The 17,606-nt window shown below is 40.2% G+C and overlaps 1 protein-coding gene and 1 long non-coding RNA gene across 2 annotated transcripts; one reads left to right on the top strand and one right to left on the bottom strand.

Annotated features, from left to right (window-relative positions):
* Positions 1-910: 910 nt before the first annotated feature.
* LOC110017282 lies at positions 911-6,205 on the bottom strand. The gene is made up of 4 exons (XR_002292641.2): positions 6,094-6,205; positions 2,447-2,496; positions 1,236-1,481; positions 911-1,155 (listed from the first exon to the last, which is right to left on the bottom strand). It is a non-coding gene; the product is annotated as an uncharacterized LOC110017282 (long non-coding RNA).
* LOC101169745 (ranBP-type and C3HC4-type zinc finger-containing protein 1) lies at positions 6,001-17,384 on the top strand. Its single transcript, XM_011488852.3, has 14 exons — positions 6,001-6,652; positions 7,930-8,104; positions 8,495-8,572; positions 8,645-8,786; positions 8,873-8,963; positions 9,051-9,369; positions 11,075-11,175; positions 11,301-11,471; positions 12,339-12,499; positions 12,612-12,723; positions 12,798-12,977; positions 13,146-13,244; positions 16,005-16,148; positions 16,230-17,384. The coding sequence occupies exons 1-14, from the start codon at positions 6,377-6,379 to the stop codon at positions 16,308-16,310; spliced, it is 2,130 nt and encodes a 709-aa protein (XP_011487154.1). The 5' UTR covers positions 6,001-6,376; the 3' UTR covers positions 16,311-17,384.
* The last annotated feature ends 222 nt before the right edge of the window (positions 17,385-17,606 follow it).

Here is a 17,606-nt window from a genome sequence, read left to right as displayed (position 1 = left end):
GTTTAAATAACCTTGTTTGAAGATTAGGTTAAAAAAACATTTCATTATAACTTCAATGTATTATTTTCTATAATAAACAAAAATTAGCTCTTTCCTTCAAACTTCAGAAATCAGAAAAACTCTTAAATCAAAATCTTCTTGAATATGCAGTGAATGACTAGAAAATTTAAACATCTAGGAAAACATTCTTAATAAGAAAAGGCACAACTCTAAGGAAAAGCTTGGATCGACAATAACAGCGGTCTGAAAAAAGTCAAATGAAATGAGAATAGCTCTTACTTCTGTTGTCGACGTTGTGGACGATGTGGAAGTCGTGCTCCACCGTGGTGCTGTGAGCGCGGCTGAAGCTGGAGGAGAGGAGGAGGAGCAACACCAGCGCAGCGGGCAGCCAGCGACGTGTAAGGGCGCAAAGGCGCACATCAGCCACTCTCCTTTGCAGCATGCTGTGCAGGATGTCAAGGCACTGGGAGGGATGGAGCACACCGCCTTGTTTCTCAACTGTCTCTGGATACTGAACACTGAAACAATAAAGTGAAACAATACATCTTAAATACATCTTATGAAAGCATTAATGAGATGAAAGATTATTTGGCACACTATGGTAAAGATATCTCCTTAAAGTGGCAGAACATGAAAAGTGCCCTAACTAAGCGCAAAGTTCAAACAGAATATAGAAAATTAATTTAAAAATATATTACAATGACTCATTTACACCTTTTAATGCACATCTTCATAAGGAAGTGATTTCAAATATGAGTTCTAATGTGTTCTATTTGAACCATATAAATGAGATAGGAAAGATCACACAGATTTAAACTGAAAATAAAACTTGAAAACACACTTCTGTTGCATTTACCAAAGTGAATTTGATAAACAGTTGGAAATTGTAACGTGAAAAACTTACCTCAAACTTTGGTCAGGGCCGTGATCAGTCGGTGGAGGTTTGAAGTTGTTAATGAAGAGCAGGTGCGCTCCAGCTTATTTATCTGTGCTGCTCATGAGGTAGCTGGATGATGAGTCAAGAGCGTCACTCACTGTGAACCCAGACCAAAGGACGCATCGCCCATCTTTTCCTCCTCCTCCTCCTCCTCTTCCTCCTGTTTTTTTTAGAGCCCCTTGGTTCTTTCAGAATTGGGTTTGAAGTCTTCCTGATGTCTGTCACGCAGCAGAGAAATCCATCAGGAAGCCAATGACATGCAGACATCTTTAAATTACCAAATATGGGGAAGACTCACCAGAACTAGAAGGGCTTTTAGCTGGTGACCTGGATCTGTGGTGGGCGTTTGTGACAAACCTTTCATCAATCAGCTTGACTGCAACAGCAGTTCATCATGAACAGGTTTTCTGTCACAACCTTTACTCTCTATCACTAATACCTGAAATGTTTTCCTTTTGTTTATTTTTTTCAAAGCTTATAATGCTTCCAATCAGTGTGAAGACATTTAAAGGGATATATTGGTGAAGGAAGAAATCAGGGACCACTGGAGGGAGGATGGCAAAAGACATTGGAAGAGGGTCAAATGAGAACAGCAGAGAGGAATGCCATTACAAATAAAAATAATCAAAAAAAGATATTTCAAACTGTTTTTTTATTGTTACTGTTATTAATATTAAAGCAGACGGGTTTTTTTTTAGCTAGGGTGCTATTTCTGAAGAAGTTCAATTGATGAATTCTTAACCTTTGTCAATAATGATACTTATATTGACTAAAAAATTGGGGTAGAAGAGATAACCTTCTGCTAAGGGGGGAGCAGCTGTTCACTTTAACCTGTACCATCAGAATCCAATTTAAATCATTATTATTTAAGAGCCTTATGAAGAAAAACAATCTCCAAAAAGTACATGTTTTCTCACAAAATAATTTGAATTATAGCATTTGTTCATAAACCAGTCAGATCACTTTGAAACACCTAAGCATTAGTGAGCATTTCTTTTGGATTTTTAAAAGAAATTCAAAAATTTATTACTTCTTCCAGAGTACTATTTAAACTAATTCACATTTTCTGTCTTTTTTTATTTGAAATTAGCATTGTCTATCTTGAATACAAAATCTTTCTTTGCAGCTACAAATCTGGCATAGATGACGTCATACCAATCATATGCAACTGTAGAGTCACATCTATGAAGATGGCAGACAAAGAAACTTTTTGAAACTTCTAGAAGTTATTTTCCATAGTCTTCTTCAATTAACTTTATATTTAGCTGTTATTAATTCATAAAACATGTTTTTGGACTGATGGAGAAGCTTGGTTCCCTGGGAAAACCTTTGCATGCACAGGGAGAACACATAGATTTTACTAAGAAAGAACCCAGTGATTCTTCTGGACAGCGCTTACCCCACCATGCAGCCCTAATTACAATCCCCTTGCTCTTATTTGATTCTAGTCCAATATAAATCATGTGATTTCATGCACATAAAGTCTGTCCCGAGGAGTATTTTTCTTACCTCACATCCGTGTAAGCTCATGCTGACGTTAGATATGGCGCAGATCTTGGCTGCAATAATGAGAAGATAAGTACCTCAGGATGAGCGATGGCGATGCATTGAGCAGCTAATAAATCATAGAAGTGATTAAATTTAGCCTTATTTAAAAACAAAGCTTGTGATTGGTTGGTTTTGTAACATGGACGTGTGCATTTGGTTGGCGTCAATGCAGGAACCACATCAGAAAAAATTTTCATGTGAAACAAGTAAAAAAATGTAAACAACATAATGTGTCATGAGAAAAAAAGCAACTAAGGAAATGTGTTCCTATATATGTTGATTATAGAAACAGAAGAAACATGTTTTTGTTTAAAAAAGGCTTCAGTTTGTTTTTTCTATAATACATTTGGGAGCCAGCAGAGCTCTGAGGAGGCATCCAGTATTGATTGAAGAAACCTTGCTTGCAGGATGATTAACGTCTGCCAGTGTGTTGTCTAAATCATTCGCCCTTTCTGCTACAGTATATTTTGTTAATTGCCTCACAAATCAGGGCGTAGTAAGTGTGGGCTGGGTGGGTTTGGCAACCATGTTCCTTTAAAAAGCACATGACTGTTAAGCAAGGCTTTGTTGTTGAATTGATAATTTTTCATGGCTAAGGCAGGGATATTTATTATTTTATGTCAAACCATATGTTGTGATTGCAGAGACACAAGAGTAGAAAAAAAAACGCAAAATTTGCTGTTATACTTTAGAAAATGCATTTACTGATACTGTGGAAGGCCCAGTAGCCTAATGAAATAGACATCAGCCTCTGGAGCTAGGGGCTTAGGGTTCATTCTAATCTAAGAGAAGCAGTATTTAATTAATTACTGTTTGTGGATTGGAGTTATCTGACAACATCACCCACTGAATCCTGAAGCTAAAGACTCACCAGGCATATGATGGGTGTTCAAGAACATACTAAAAGCCAGGTTCTTGATCACACACAAGCTTTTTGTGTTCACACTGCACTAGCACATTTTCAACACCCACACTTTGTGTGAAATATCAAAGCAGGAAAAACCAGCTTTTATCTATTCCAATTTATGAAAGACTTGCTGTCATAAATATCTGGCAAATATTAAGTTCTCCACATGATCAATTTTTCAAACGGTTCTGTGAATTAAAGGGGACATCATCCATTTGTCACTACCAAATCTGAGTCATTAAAAGTTCGTCCTGGTTTAACTTTTAACGCATGTTCAATGGACATGCTTTTTGTACATTGAGTCCGAAAACTGTCCTAAAAACTTGTGTAGTTATGTGTGAATATACGAGTTTTGACCATGGAAGCCAGAAACACACGTTTTTTCATTGGAAGTGGCCGCTTGCTGCTGAAGCCAGGGTGAATGTACTCCATATGTTCACACTGCCTTCAGCAAAAAGCAGAGCTGAGGGCGCTCTTGAACCTGAAAAACACATGCTATCAAAATAATTTTCACTCGATGAAATTCTCTAGTGTCTGGTCTCAAAATAATGTGCCACAAAAGCCAGCCAATCACAGACACAGATATGAAGGTTGATGCTGATTGGTCAGAAATTCATCCAATCAGCTTGTAGACTAGATCAGGTTTGTGCTCTATAATCATTGAAAAGCTTAAACTAATGCCTCTCATTGACTCTTTGACAGTTACTACAAATGTTTTCTGGGTGACATCGCCAGTTTATCTTTTAACTATAGCAAGTCAAAGCACAGACATACTGATATATGTCATGCAGGCCTCCTCACTTAATTTTAATGGTTTACTCTTTAAGGGTGGTTGCAGAACTGCAGAGGTTTTGTCTGCTTCCCTTTGAATCATTAAGACTTCCTTATCCAAAACCTACACAGATTTCTTTTCTCATTACTGTTTTTCACTCATATTCAACAGTTTTCTCTCCCCAAAGTTTTAGCATCCTGCTGTTTTCTGTTTCTGAGCTTTGTGTGCACATAGCTACAGTACAGACCAAAGGTTTGGACACACCTTCCCATTCATTTGAATGAGAAGGTGTGTGTCCAAACCTTTGGTCTGTACTGTTTTTCTGACACCACTGAACAGGCCAAGTAGTTGTGAGTCTTAATCCAGTGATGGACATCAGAGTATTACACAGCTGTTCTTGTAAACGCAGAAAGAATCCCACATTGAAGTTTTTTATCTACATCTTCCAAACGGCTTTGTGATCACCTGGAAGACTCCTACAATCCTGTCTGTTCTCTGCCTTCAGGTATCTGCTGAAACATGAACAGGAATGTTTCATCCTCCCATTCTCAGACTGTCAGGAAATCTTTTTTTTTTGCCTTAAGATGAAAAGAGAAACTGGTTTCTCTCTAAAAATGTAATTTGGAGCTGTCAGTGCTGCACTTACACACAAAATAAAGAAAACTCATAGCATTGCAAATGTTTAATATAAAATAGTCTTAGTGGAAAGTTAAAAGAATGATGATCACAGATTGAAGAATATCTGTTCTTTTCTAGCCTCAGGGAGATGCTGTAGATGTTCTCTGTAGGATTGGAAGTCAAACATTAGACCTGCTTTTCAAACATGGGCCTTACATGCCTTGTGTGTGTTTTTAAAGCTCCTTGTGTGTGTGTTTTAAAGCTGAGTTAGCAGTTTGAAATAATCCTCATTGATCAACTTTAATGTTAGAAATCAGATTTCATGCTCACACCAGAAATGCAAATAATAGAGATACCAGGAGTCACTGTCAGCCAACAGGAGGTTCAGCCTCAGTCCCCTTCACAGACCATCCAGCAGCTATGACCATTTCGTCTGCTTTTCTACACTCTTCCTCTCAGCCAATCACTACTGAAGAGGAGGAAAGATGAGGCACATGTACATCAGCATCTGAAGCACAAAGTGAGCTCAGAAAGTTCATAATAGTGTGAATTCTGCTTCCTGATAGGATTTTTCAAAACATGCAGATGGATGAGTGTGAATGTCAACCTGTTCTCCTTGTTTCCATTCTTAAACTTTGCAGCTGAATTTTTTTTATCTCTGCATTGGTAACATTTGTGATCTCTGAGTGTCTGCTGAGTGTTTGCTCTGTGTGAATTATCATTCCTGTAATTAGGGTTATACTGGTTCACATACAAAGGCAGGTTTGTGAAAAGAAATCCAACAAAATCTCCTGGAGAAACTCCGCATGTAAAATAGTTTTTCTGTGTTGGAAGCTGCTTTAAAGTCATAACTCTGAAAGAGGCAACCTTGTGTTTTCACATGACCAGACAATAGATCTGACTAAAATGATTATATATATTTTAAAAAATTTACAAAAAGGTTTTTCCTATGCAATCTGTTTTTATAGATAAAATGAGAAAATACTTCTGTGAAAGGATTGTGTGTTGTGCTCTGCTGCCTCCATGTGGCCAGAATCAAAGCACATTTTTTTGTCCATAAAATAAATGTAAACATTTTAAGTTACATTTACTAAACTGTAATCAAATACTTGCATTTTCAAAGAAATTAAAAGAAATTTAGTTTCTGACGAAAAAAAGACATTTACAGTAGTCTAATAATTTCCTATCGTGTGACGTCATTTAAAGGAGCTGTATTCGTAAATGGTACTGGTCCATACAGCGCATGTGCAAAAGGAAGTGAACTCAATAGCAACAACAAACTCAGCTGTACTATCAAACTACCAACCTAACCTTCGTGTTGGGGTCCCGTGAGAGACGGAAAAACACGAAGACGACGGCTGAAACCGAGTTTTACCGAAGCCAGCACGGGGACAAAAGTGAAATCTACAGTTGGTCCTCTACTTTTTGAAGTGGATCCACAGACACACAGTTGCGGCGCGGCGCACTTCTTCCTGTTGTCAAAGCTGTGAAGCCGAGATAAGAAACAATGGATGGCATGTGACGAGACCGTAACATGGGCGCCTAACTGAAGGTAAACAGCCGGGTTGGTGTTCTACATGAGTCTGTCGGCAGGATGTCGCTGAGTTCCGGAGGCTGGGCTCGCGCCCTCGATCACGCGCCGGACCAGTTCGCCGACCTCCCCGACCACCATGAGGCCTCGCAGTCACAACTCGGCTGCCAAACCGTCCTCATGTCGGTTCGGGTGTCGGTGTGCCATTCTGGTATTCGGCCGCTGTGTCTTCCGGGAGCGGGTGATGAGTCACTCCGCCTGCAGCTTGGCATGGACCCGGGGAAATCCGGGGAATTCCGCCTGTCGCTCCAGAGCAGCAGCGGGACTGGCCGCAGTGTGGTGAGTCTGAAGGGGCGTGGGACCTCCGCTGCTTGTTTTGACCTGTGTGTATTAAAAAGTGGTTCAAAGTTAACAAAACAGCTGATGGAAAACACTACAGTACAGTACAGTACAGTGCAGCCCCCGTTGTTTACATCTGATCAGTCCATCCTCTTGGAGTGAGAGTAAAGGACAAATAACCTGGTTCTCTTTCAAATACCACTGACCCAACTGCTGCCAATGTCTTGGACCAGGTGTGTTCCCCCAAACACAGGTGTAGAGATGGAACACTGACAGCTCCTGGGATAGAACTGTCTTGATTTACCCACAAAACTCACACAAATATAAACCTAAACTATTTTAATGAAATACGGAATGTAAATGTGTTGTTCCATCAGAAACCTTGAAATAACATATCATGATGAAACTACCTCCATGTTTCACAGTTGTTGTTTTTTAATTGGAATGCAGTTTTTTTCTTATTCTTTAAACTGAACAAAGATTATTTAACCTAAACAAGAAATCCAATTCTGATCTCCTTTTTTTTTCATCAGATATTTGAACTTTAGCTGTTTTGTGGTGGTGTGAAAAATGGTAGTGGGATCTTTCAAGTTTCTATTCTTCCATTTATAAAGGGGGAACTGAAAATCTCACTTATTTTAGCAGCCCAGGTTGCGTCATCAACACATGTTTGTCATGTCAAGTGAGAATGCGTGCTATCTCTATGTGTCAGACAAATATATTTAAAGATGAAAGACCCCCAATATCTAACTTAATCTGATACCATTTTTTATCTGCTTTCAAAGTTTCAATTTGAGTTCATTTAGTTACCGGTATGTCAAATTTGTATAAAACATTAAAAAAAGTTTTCACATTTTTTATTTTAATAAAAAAAAATGTTACGAAACAGGTCTGGGGTATCATTACCTTCTCGTCTTCTGTCAAACTTGCTCCACCAGTTTTTGTGGTTCTGTTAATGGTTGGTCTCTTGTGGTAACAAGAACTTTGTGAAACCAAACAATTTCAAGGATGAGCCATAAAAATGCTTTGATGTGAGCAAAAGTGCACATAAATGAATGCATTAGCCTTTAATTATTCAATAGTCAGTTTCTGCACGAGGCGTGCTCGCTGTCCTCGGCAGGAGTCTCCAGATTCATCTGCAGTATTTACGTTTCTCTCAAAATCTATGTTTGTTTTTTTAGTAAATCTGTGTTTCATTGTGTAAATTACTTGGTGATATTGGTTCACATTATTCCTTTTTCTGATCAGCTCTCCTGCGTTTCTCCCTCATCTTCCAGACCATCACTGAGTTTGATCTGAAGGCTGTAAACTATGAGGTGAAGTCACCAAAGTGCCACGAGCTTGTTCTGGCGGCTCCCCCGCACGACCGCATTCGCTTTAACTTTCGCTGTGAGCAGGAAGCTGAGGAGTGGGCTACCGTCGTGATGTCTTCGCTTAAAGAAGCTCACAGAGGTCAGCAACTTGTTTATGATAATAACGGTGTCATCACAGTACAGTAGTGTTTGTCCTTCTGATTATTTCAGTATCTGAATCAAGATTTTATTGATTGCTTTTCTACATTTTGAAGCCACATCCTTAGATTTCTGAACTAATACTCTTCCAAAAGCGTTGAGGTTCCGATGTTCCCAGTTGTTTCACAGAGCCTTCTCGTGTTCTTCTTTTCATTTCTATTTGTTTTTATGGATTTTATTATTTTATGGCTGTTTTTATTTTTGATGGCTTTCTGGAGCCCTCTGATCAGATACGATTATTTTGAAATGTATAAATACATAAAATGGATAAAAACTGAGTCGAGTATGGTCAGTTGTCTAAAAAAATGTCCCATTTCTGTGCTCCACTCAGCTGCACCTCAGGAAAATGGCTCACAGCACTTTTCAGATACCAGTCATGTACACAACACCTTGGCTCTGCAACAAACTGGTATGCCACTAAAAAAACTTTTTTTTTTGTAGTTTTGAGCACCTCTTTTCATATTTTGCATCTGATTTTCAGAGGAGGCTTGCATAGAGCTGACTCGAGCCATCGAGGCAGGTGACATCAAGTCCGCTTCAGTCTTCGCCGCCCAACTTGCCGGCCAGCACGTCTCGCTGAAGATCCTGCCCACTGCTGACAAATACGGAGATGCAGAAATCAGGTTGGGATGTGTTTGTCATTTTACACTTTTTCTAGACATTGTGGAATGTTATGCAATGTTTTGATGAGTCTTTTCAATGTTAATAGCCTGGTTGTTGTGGTGGAAGATTCCACGTCTTCATGCTGCATCACAGTGAAGGTCTTCCCTCAAATGACTACTGAATCATTAAAACAGCAGGTATATTTCAGACATCTTTTTCTCAGCCAGGTGCAGTATGATGATTTTCTTAAATATAAATTTGGACGTGTTCCCCATCTTTTCCAGATGTTTCTGGAGTACGGCTTTCACCCTCGGGTTCAGCGCTGGATCATCGGCCAGTGCTTGTGCACTGACAAGCGGTCTTTAGCTTCATATGGCGTCCAACAGGACGGAGACACGGCCTTCTTGTACCTATTGTCAGCTTATCACGCTCGCCTGACTCATCAAGTCCTGCAGCAGGATCAGGAGAGCGCCCTGCTCCACAGCCCTCCCCTGTCGTTTCAAACCCCTCAGCTCCCTGTGTCCTCCACAAACGGCCTCCTATCGTGTGACAGGGGTGCGTACTCCACGCTTCCTTCCAGACTCCACAGCAGCAGCAAGACTGGTAAGAGTTACGTTCCCCCTAAAAATCATATGTTCTGTTCATTTGGAGTCTGTCGACAGAAAGTTTCATGAATTAGAAGCATTTCCACGCTTTTCAGTTTTATCGTTGCAAATTACTTCAGTTTGATGTCGTGGCTTTTACAAAAACGTAACTCACAGCATTAAGATTAAAAACTGAGATTTTACATTTTCCCACACCTCCTATTTATTCTAGGGGTTAAGGGTTGGGAAGTTAAAATTAGGATCAAGCAGCATTTTCTACTTTCTCTATTTGGAAAAGAAAACTGTAAATTGCACTGAATGAAAGACTATACTTGATGACTAAATGTACCGGTAAATGCAGAACACACTGCTATATCGCGGTCACCCCTTGTTGTTTTGCAAATTTGGCCAATTTTGCACTTTTTTTTTTCTATCAGCGCACTGTGTTCTGCGTCCTGATTTGCTATTGGCCTTGTCAATCAATCTGCTGTACTGAATGCTGTCAGTTTGCACATTTTCATAAATCAGGGACAGGGATCCGATCTTTGTTTTCCTTCTGGACTTAATTTTCTATCAAGGTTTGAACTTTGAGAGTTTAAACAAGAGAGAAAAGTGTGAAAATCTCCACGTGTGTCCGAGAAGAGTGTGGATCGCGTGTAGTGAGGGGTTATGCAGCCTTCAAACATCTGGAATCCTACTCCATGGATTTTCATGGGTTTGTTTCAGTACGTAACGCCTCCAATAATGTGGGAACACTTTTGATACAAACTGATCTGCTCTGGTTTGAAAGCAACTTTAGGCTAAATAAATGAAACTATAGCTTGGCGGAATTTAGGTCAAAGAGCAACACAGTGACTCCCGCACATTGGCTATTTCCGCAATGATGTTAAAGTTTGGTCATGTGGATAACTTATAACATGCTCAACAAATGAATGAACCGGCTGTTTTTTTTTTCTTTTGCATTTATTGCATTCTGACTGTTTCTGTCATATAATGACGCCATGTCAGATGTCGCATGTTAACCATGTGAGGTCCAATATTGATGTCTCTCCAGTCATCTTGTGATCTATTTTAAAAGCATACTCAGTGGTCTTTTAATTATGATTTAGCTGTTTTTTTGTCAAAATCAAAAACTTGTTTCCAGGACATAGTTTCTGCAAAGCTGCAGTAGTTCATTAGAAATTTGTGTCTGAGTTGTGTGACTGTTGTTGAGGAAGTAATCCTCCTCTGATATCCCATTATCCCTTTGTTTACACTCTCTCATGCTAGCTTACAGTCCCTCTCAACCCCAAGCTAACATTAACAATGCAAAAAAAAGGGCGAGCAATATTGAAGCTATCCAGCTGTACAGTTTTGAGCCAGATGCCAGCTCAGACGAGGAAAACTAAGACGTACATGGAGATATTTGTCTGCAAGAATAGAGCGGAGCAAGGAGACTTTGCAACTGAGAGCTTTTTCCAATGACATGTTTTCATCTGCTCCCGATTCATCACATTTTGAATTAAGAAATACTCAGAAATGCAGTTTTAATCCTAAATTCTTCTGTGTATGTCCTCCATCATGAGAAAATGCTACGAAAACAAGCTAAAACACATTTTTTATACCAGTGGTTCTTTAAGCTTGACTGGGTCCTAACACAAACACTTTTAAAGTTATATTATTTTTCGTATTGTAGGCATTCACAATCAAATCAGAGATAAATTCATACAGATCTTCTTCTTCAGGAGAGTCAGAACGACCGAAGGTCAGCGAGATTAGGGACTTCATCAACCTGGAAATTCCTCCACTCAAAGACGGATTAAGCCCCAGCACATCTTCCTCTCAGGTAACCCACGGAGCAGTTTTAGATTTAGAACTAAGAATTCCTAAATGAGCAACATTCTCTTTGAGTGGTTTAACGAAGCTGAATTATCAGCAAACCTTAAAGATTAACAGTAGGTTGTGTTTCAGGGTTGGTCCTGCCCCTCTTGCACATACATTAATAAGCCAACACGTCCGGGCTGTGAGATCTGCAGCACAAACCGTCCCGAGAGCTACATTGTTCCCGGGGGATACCAGCCCGACGCTCTGGAGCTCAGACGGATTCAGCAGGAAAAGGAGTCCATCCGACAGTACCAGCAGGTATGAAACCTTCACTCGCACCACTCACTGAGCACACCACCCACCTGGAGCCTGATCCGTATCACCCTACACGCTTTTTGGCATTCAGAAGGATTTTCATTGAGTCGGGAAATGACATGGCTGGTCCAGGCCACTTTAGGGTGGTGGGATTGGAAGTGACAGACTCTCCGGTTGACTCTCTTCTCTTCTGTCTCTGTTTTTGTTGAAGGAGAAAGGGAGAAGAGAGAGGCTGAGGAGTGCTGGATCTGAAAACAACTCACTGTTGTTAAACCTGGACCAGAACTACTGAACATGCGCACACCTCACAGCCGACACCAAACAATCCGCTTCACAAACCATCATGACAGTCCACATGTTTGAGACCCAGACATACTCTTCTGTCACGGCAGTGCTGAAGTGGAATGTATTTGAAAGAGCTTGTCTGTCCATAAGCTAACATTGCTCTCTTGGGAAGTGAAGCTGCACTATTTTAGCTGACATTATCAGAGATGAAAGGAGCCAGATTAAAGACAGTTGTTTTTTTTTCCTTCAGGATTCCACAGTATGTTTATATTTTTTGTTATAGATATTATGATCATCTAGATGGATATTAAACACTGTGGATTTTTTACATCATTTTTTTTTCTCTTGTGAATTTGCGAGCAACAAAAGTTGCCCCTAAATTGAATGTATCAGCTGTTTTGCACTGCAACTGTATAAACTCTGAGAAACTGATAAAAATAAACTTTTTTTCCCTCTGTAAGTGTTTGCATGTGTGAATCTAAACAATGTCTGTGTGTCATAAACCATATACAATCATAAAATTACATTTTTTTAAATAGTGTTTTTAATCTCATTCCTACTCCAAACAACACTCCTCTACTGTAGGCGAGAGAAAAGGAGCGAAGGGAAAACTTTGCTCGCCTGGTTATGATGGACGGTCAGGACTTGGTGCCCAACCCGGACCCGGTGGATTGTAGGATTTGCTACATGGACTTACCATCAGGGCAGGGTGTCCTGCTGCGGGAGTGTCTCCATTGTTTTTGCAGGTGAGGTTGGACAGAATTTTTTTTTCTTTTTTTTTTTTTTTTTCTTCTGGTTTTAAAAAAAATCTGATTTTTTTTTTTTTTTTTTTTTTTTTTTTTTTGTGTTTGTATTCAGAGAATGTCTACGCTCTGTCATCATGTTGAGCGAGGAGCCCGAGGTGTCCTGTCCCTACAGAGACGACGCGTACTCCTGCGACGGCGTTCTGCAGGAGAGGGAGATCAAAGCTGTGAGTAGTTTAGAAATCAGCTTAAGAACCTTCACGTGTCACCCTTCCTGTCATCCTCTTCCTCCTCTTCGCAGCTGGTGTCGGCAGAGGAGTACGAGCGCTGGCTGCAGAGAGGGCTTTCTATGGCAGAGTCCCGCTGCGAGGGCAGCTATCACTGTGCTACTCCAGACTGTCTGGGGTGGTGCGTGTACGAAGACACCGTCAATGTCTTCCACTGCCCAGTCTGCAGGAAACACAACTGCCTCATTTGCAAGGTCTGACACAAACACCCAAGCTCCCACGTGTCTATTCTGCATGTAAACATGTATTTTTGTGCAATAAGACACACAAGCAGTACCTGGACTGTTCATATTTTGTGCTTTGATGCGTTTGTGGTTTTCTGTCTGAATTGTCTTTTGAGTCTTATCTTTTTCCTTCGACAGGCTATCCATGAAGGAATGAACTGTAAACAATACCAGGATGACCTTGCAGTTCGGGCTATAAATGACTCTGCTGCTAGGAGAACAACGCATCTGCTGATGGTGAGCTGTGCGCCGATATCACTCTAGTGATAACGGCATAAAGACGTAAAGACGTGAACTTCCGGTTCTGGCTAATGATGCCAGGGTGCCATGTTGTCTGCAACCAGGTCCTCTTGTGCGCCGCTCCATTTTGATGCATCCACTTGCAGACAAATAGGCAAACATCTTTTTTTTCCTCGTCCGAGTTGGCATTTTGTTTCAAGCTGTACAGCTGAATTTGCTTCAGTATTGCTCTCCAGTTATGTTGCATCGGTAGTGTTCGGTTGGGAGTGTGAAGGGCTGTAAGCTAGCAGGATAAAGAGTAAACAGATGGATAATGGGAAGTAGGGGAGGACCTACTCTATGCCAACAGTCCCTCCCACAACTCATAAGGGATTTTCAAAGAAACACCTGGGGCCTGTTTCAGAAAGGAGGTTCAACCAACTCTGAGGTTAAACTTGAACTCTGAGTTGGTCAATCGGGAGATTAACAACTCTGAGTTTTCTGTTTCAGAGAAGCTGATCCGAGTTAGGTCAATCAACTCTGAGTGGACTGATTCAGAGTTAAGCGTGCGCACCGCGACTATAAGAAGCCATTATCAATGGAGCGCAGATATCACGAGTCACCATGGCAACCGTGAAAAAAAAGAGGTCTGCGTATTTTTCGCCAGCTGAACTTGACGTGCTGCGGCAGAGTTACAGTGAATATGAGCACATATTCCGGAAGAAAAGCAACACCGCTGCATCTGCAAAACAGAGACAGTTAGCGTGGAAAACATAGCTGCTCAAGTTAATGCGCAAGTTTGCATTAAAATCATTGTTATAAAATATTGACTGTAATAACTTTTTAAATAGCGTAAGGAGTGAAATAAAAAATGGCGATATTTAGGTGTACTTTTGAAGTGTTTTTCCTGGTGTAAATGCATGAAATGCTGCATAGTGTACAGAACCAATCTGGGGGGAAGATGCATTTAACGTTGATAATGTTTAGAGGACTTTTTTGTTAACCTCCCCCTCTTGCAAACGTTGGTCAGTTTAATATTAATACATGCAATTGTGTTTTTAAAAGTGAACTTTTGTCTACTGTTGAACCTTTCGCTGCGCGAAGACTTCTCCTTTCTTTTCTCTCGTCTTTCCGACCGACCGTGGTCAGAGGCGCAGGGGAGATTTCCTTCAGGGCCGAAGGGAATTCTCCTTCGGGGTTCACTTCCCGTCGGAAACCCTCAACCTCCAGAGCGGATAAAGAATGACTCCAAAACAGTTATTCTGGGAATGACACCTTCTCTTTATTTAACTAAGTGCTCCGTCCTCCGAACACACAATATATACCACGCACACACCTCCGCTCCGTGCTCACACCCCCCCCATCTGCACCTGCACTCGCACCCCGCTCAGCACACACACACTGCAACACTACCCTTGTATTGGTCAAGTGGTATAGGTTTATTTGGGATTAAGAAAGTAAGCAGTACTAGCAAATTGTGTTTCCAAAAAGTAATTGTTACATTAATCTAATTCAATGTCCCAGATTTCATTTTCATGTAGTTGCAATCCTACAGGAATTAAAAGAACATGGCAGCAGCTAAAAATGATGTATAAAAACATAATTCAATCAGGTCAAATGTGAGCATGTCATGGATGTAGGCTTTGTTGACAATATTTGACATATGAAACATCTACATAGCAAGACCTAATGTTGTTTTCATTTTGTATATGTAATTGACTGCAACGAAAAACGGTAACGCTCAAACAAAAATGTATGGGGAAGTGACAAAATATTGAGTCTTCTCAAAATCCTCGTACGAGGTAAATATAATTCTCTACGAATTAATGCAGCCTCCTCGTCTATTGGGTCCTCCAAAAAAGAACAAGCCATTCTTGTCACTTAGACCGTCTCTGTCTGTGTGACGGAAATTTGGACAATGAAGGTTAAAGCGAAAAATACCGCTTCGTCTTTAAAAAGGGGAGGGGACCGGCAGAAACCTTGAGTTTAGAGGATAAAACCTGCTCCCGACCAGGTTAGGTTCACAGCATTAGTAACCATGGACACTGACTCCGAGTATAAGTTACCTCTCTTTCAGAAACAGGTTTGAATTACTCTGCTTTCTCTGGTTTAACAAACCTCCCATTCTGAAACAGAAAACCCAGGGTTTCCCTGATTTCAGGGTTAACGCACTCAGAGTTTACACTTAACCTCCTTTCTGAAACAGGCCCCTGCTGTGACTCTTCTCATGACAACACAAGGCGGTTTACAAGGGGCGTTTATTTCCACTTCTGCAGGTCATCACACTTCTTGTGGGTTACAAGGCATGCCTTCGCTCTCATTACGCTGTGAACACTATCACGAAACATTATATACATTTAAGGATAATTATAACAATACAAAATAACGCAAAAACAAGCATAACAAATACCTTGTTTCCACTCGTCAAGAAAAGTCTCTTTGAGTCCAAAGTATTGTTTTTGCAGCTCTTTCTCCCAGCTTCACAGCCCGAATTCACTGTACACTCCAAGCAAATAAAAATCAAACCACCAGTTTTCTCACATTTCACAACAAAAGTATGTCATTTTAAGCTGTACTTACACCTGCCATTCTGCAGAAAACATTTCCTAGAAAACAACACAGTTTTATTTTGTTTGTTTGTTTTTTTTTTTAAAAAAACAGCATAATCATAATTAAAAGTCCACAGGGGACAGTTTTAAAATAGATCAAATGATGACGGGAGTGAGACTTCAAAGTGCTCATCCTGACCTTGCTTGCTTCCTGTGTTCCTCCAAACAGACCCTCGTGCAGTCAGGCGAGGCCATGTACTGTCCTCAGTGCGGCATCATCGTGCAGAAGAGGGACGGATGCGACTGGCTGCGCTGCACTGTCTGCCACATTGAGATTTGTTGGGTAACCAGGGGGCCTCGCTGGGGGCCGAAGGTAAAACGACTTAACCTTCTGCCTCCAGAACAAAGTTTTCGTCTTAAGTTATTATCCTAAAACTCGTGTTTTTGCTTGAAGGGCCCCGGAGACACAAGCGGAGGCTGTCGGTGCAACGTCAACAATCAGAAGTGTCATCCCAAATGCCAGAACTGCCACTGAGTGTGTGATCAATTGAAAATACCAGAGGAACTCAAAGACTGAAATTCAATTTGCTCAAATTAAACGTGAAACAGGGAAATAACTATTAATTTTTACCTGATGTGTATGTAAGACTGATTTCTAAGATGTCCCTCCCATATAATGAAGACATTTCTAGCTGCCTGTTACCATTTCAATAACCATCACTTGTTTCTGTGAGCAGGAATAGTTTCCTGTGTACGACATCCAGTCCATAGTGACCCGACCAGCCGTGATCATGAACAGTATTTACAGAGGATAATTACCTTTGAATGGTGCCTTTTTGTCTTCCCATGTTTACACTGCAGATGAAGCTACACAGATTATAGAGTTTCTGTTTTAATAGTTTCCTACGTAGACTGAACACATCGTGTGAAGCTGAAGTGACCTTACATTTGTGCACAAAAGCTTTAGCACTGTTACAAACGTTTCTATGAAATGTGACAAAGGATTTGGTTGTGTGTTGTATGAGCCCTTTGATTTTTGTGTGTTGGTGTTGTTTTCAGACTACAGGTATGCTCTGTTACCAAAGAGGACTGTGAGGTTTCTTATTTACCGTGGAAATACCCAAGAAAGAAGTAGTATTAACTTACCATATGCCTCTGTATTTTACAAAGTACAAAGTCTTGCTATTTATTTTTGCTCTGCTGTCCAGAAATTTCAAATATATGAAAAGATTTTTCTATAAGTTCTTGTTTTCACTCTAAGGTGATGCCCACTTTTTGCCATTATGCTTTTAAACCTTTAAAGGAGCTTAGATGTGAAAGATATATTGTCTTACATGCATTCTGGGAGTGAAATTGGATAAATAAAACCACATTAATTCACATGCAGCTTTTGAAAGAATCCTGTTAAAGCTTTTTATGCATTATGTATTTTCTTATTCGCATGCAATGATGCACTGTTTATTCCCCCTAGAAAGTGATGGAAGTGTGATTTCTCAACAACACTACTGCCGGGAACTGACATGCCACTGGTACTTGTGTTTTACTGTCAGCACTCTGATGCAGATGTATTTGTGTGCCTTAATAATGAATAAATAAGACTGACAAATAAGATTTTGATTTTTTTGAGCACATATTTTAATTTAAAGGCTATTAACCTATTTTCCAATTTTGTATGGTACCCTTTGTGAGAAAAATTGTTAAATATACATAAAAGCATGAGAAGGCAGCTTCATGGATTTGCTACATTTTATGAATGAATAAAAAAGGATTGGCAGTATGAAAAGAAATGAACTAACAAAAGATGAGGGTGCAAGACATTTCTATTTAGAAA

The sequence above is a fragment of the Oryzias latipes genome, chromosome 20 (genome assembly GCF_002234675.1).
Source record: "Oryzias latipes chromosome 20, ASM223467v1".
NCBI lineage: Eukaryota > Metazoa > Chordata > Actinopteri > Beloniformes > Adrianichthyidae > Oryzias > Oryzias latipes.
This window is presented reverse-complemented; position numbering and strand designations above follow the sequence as displayed.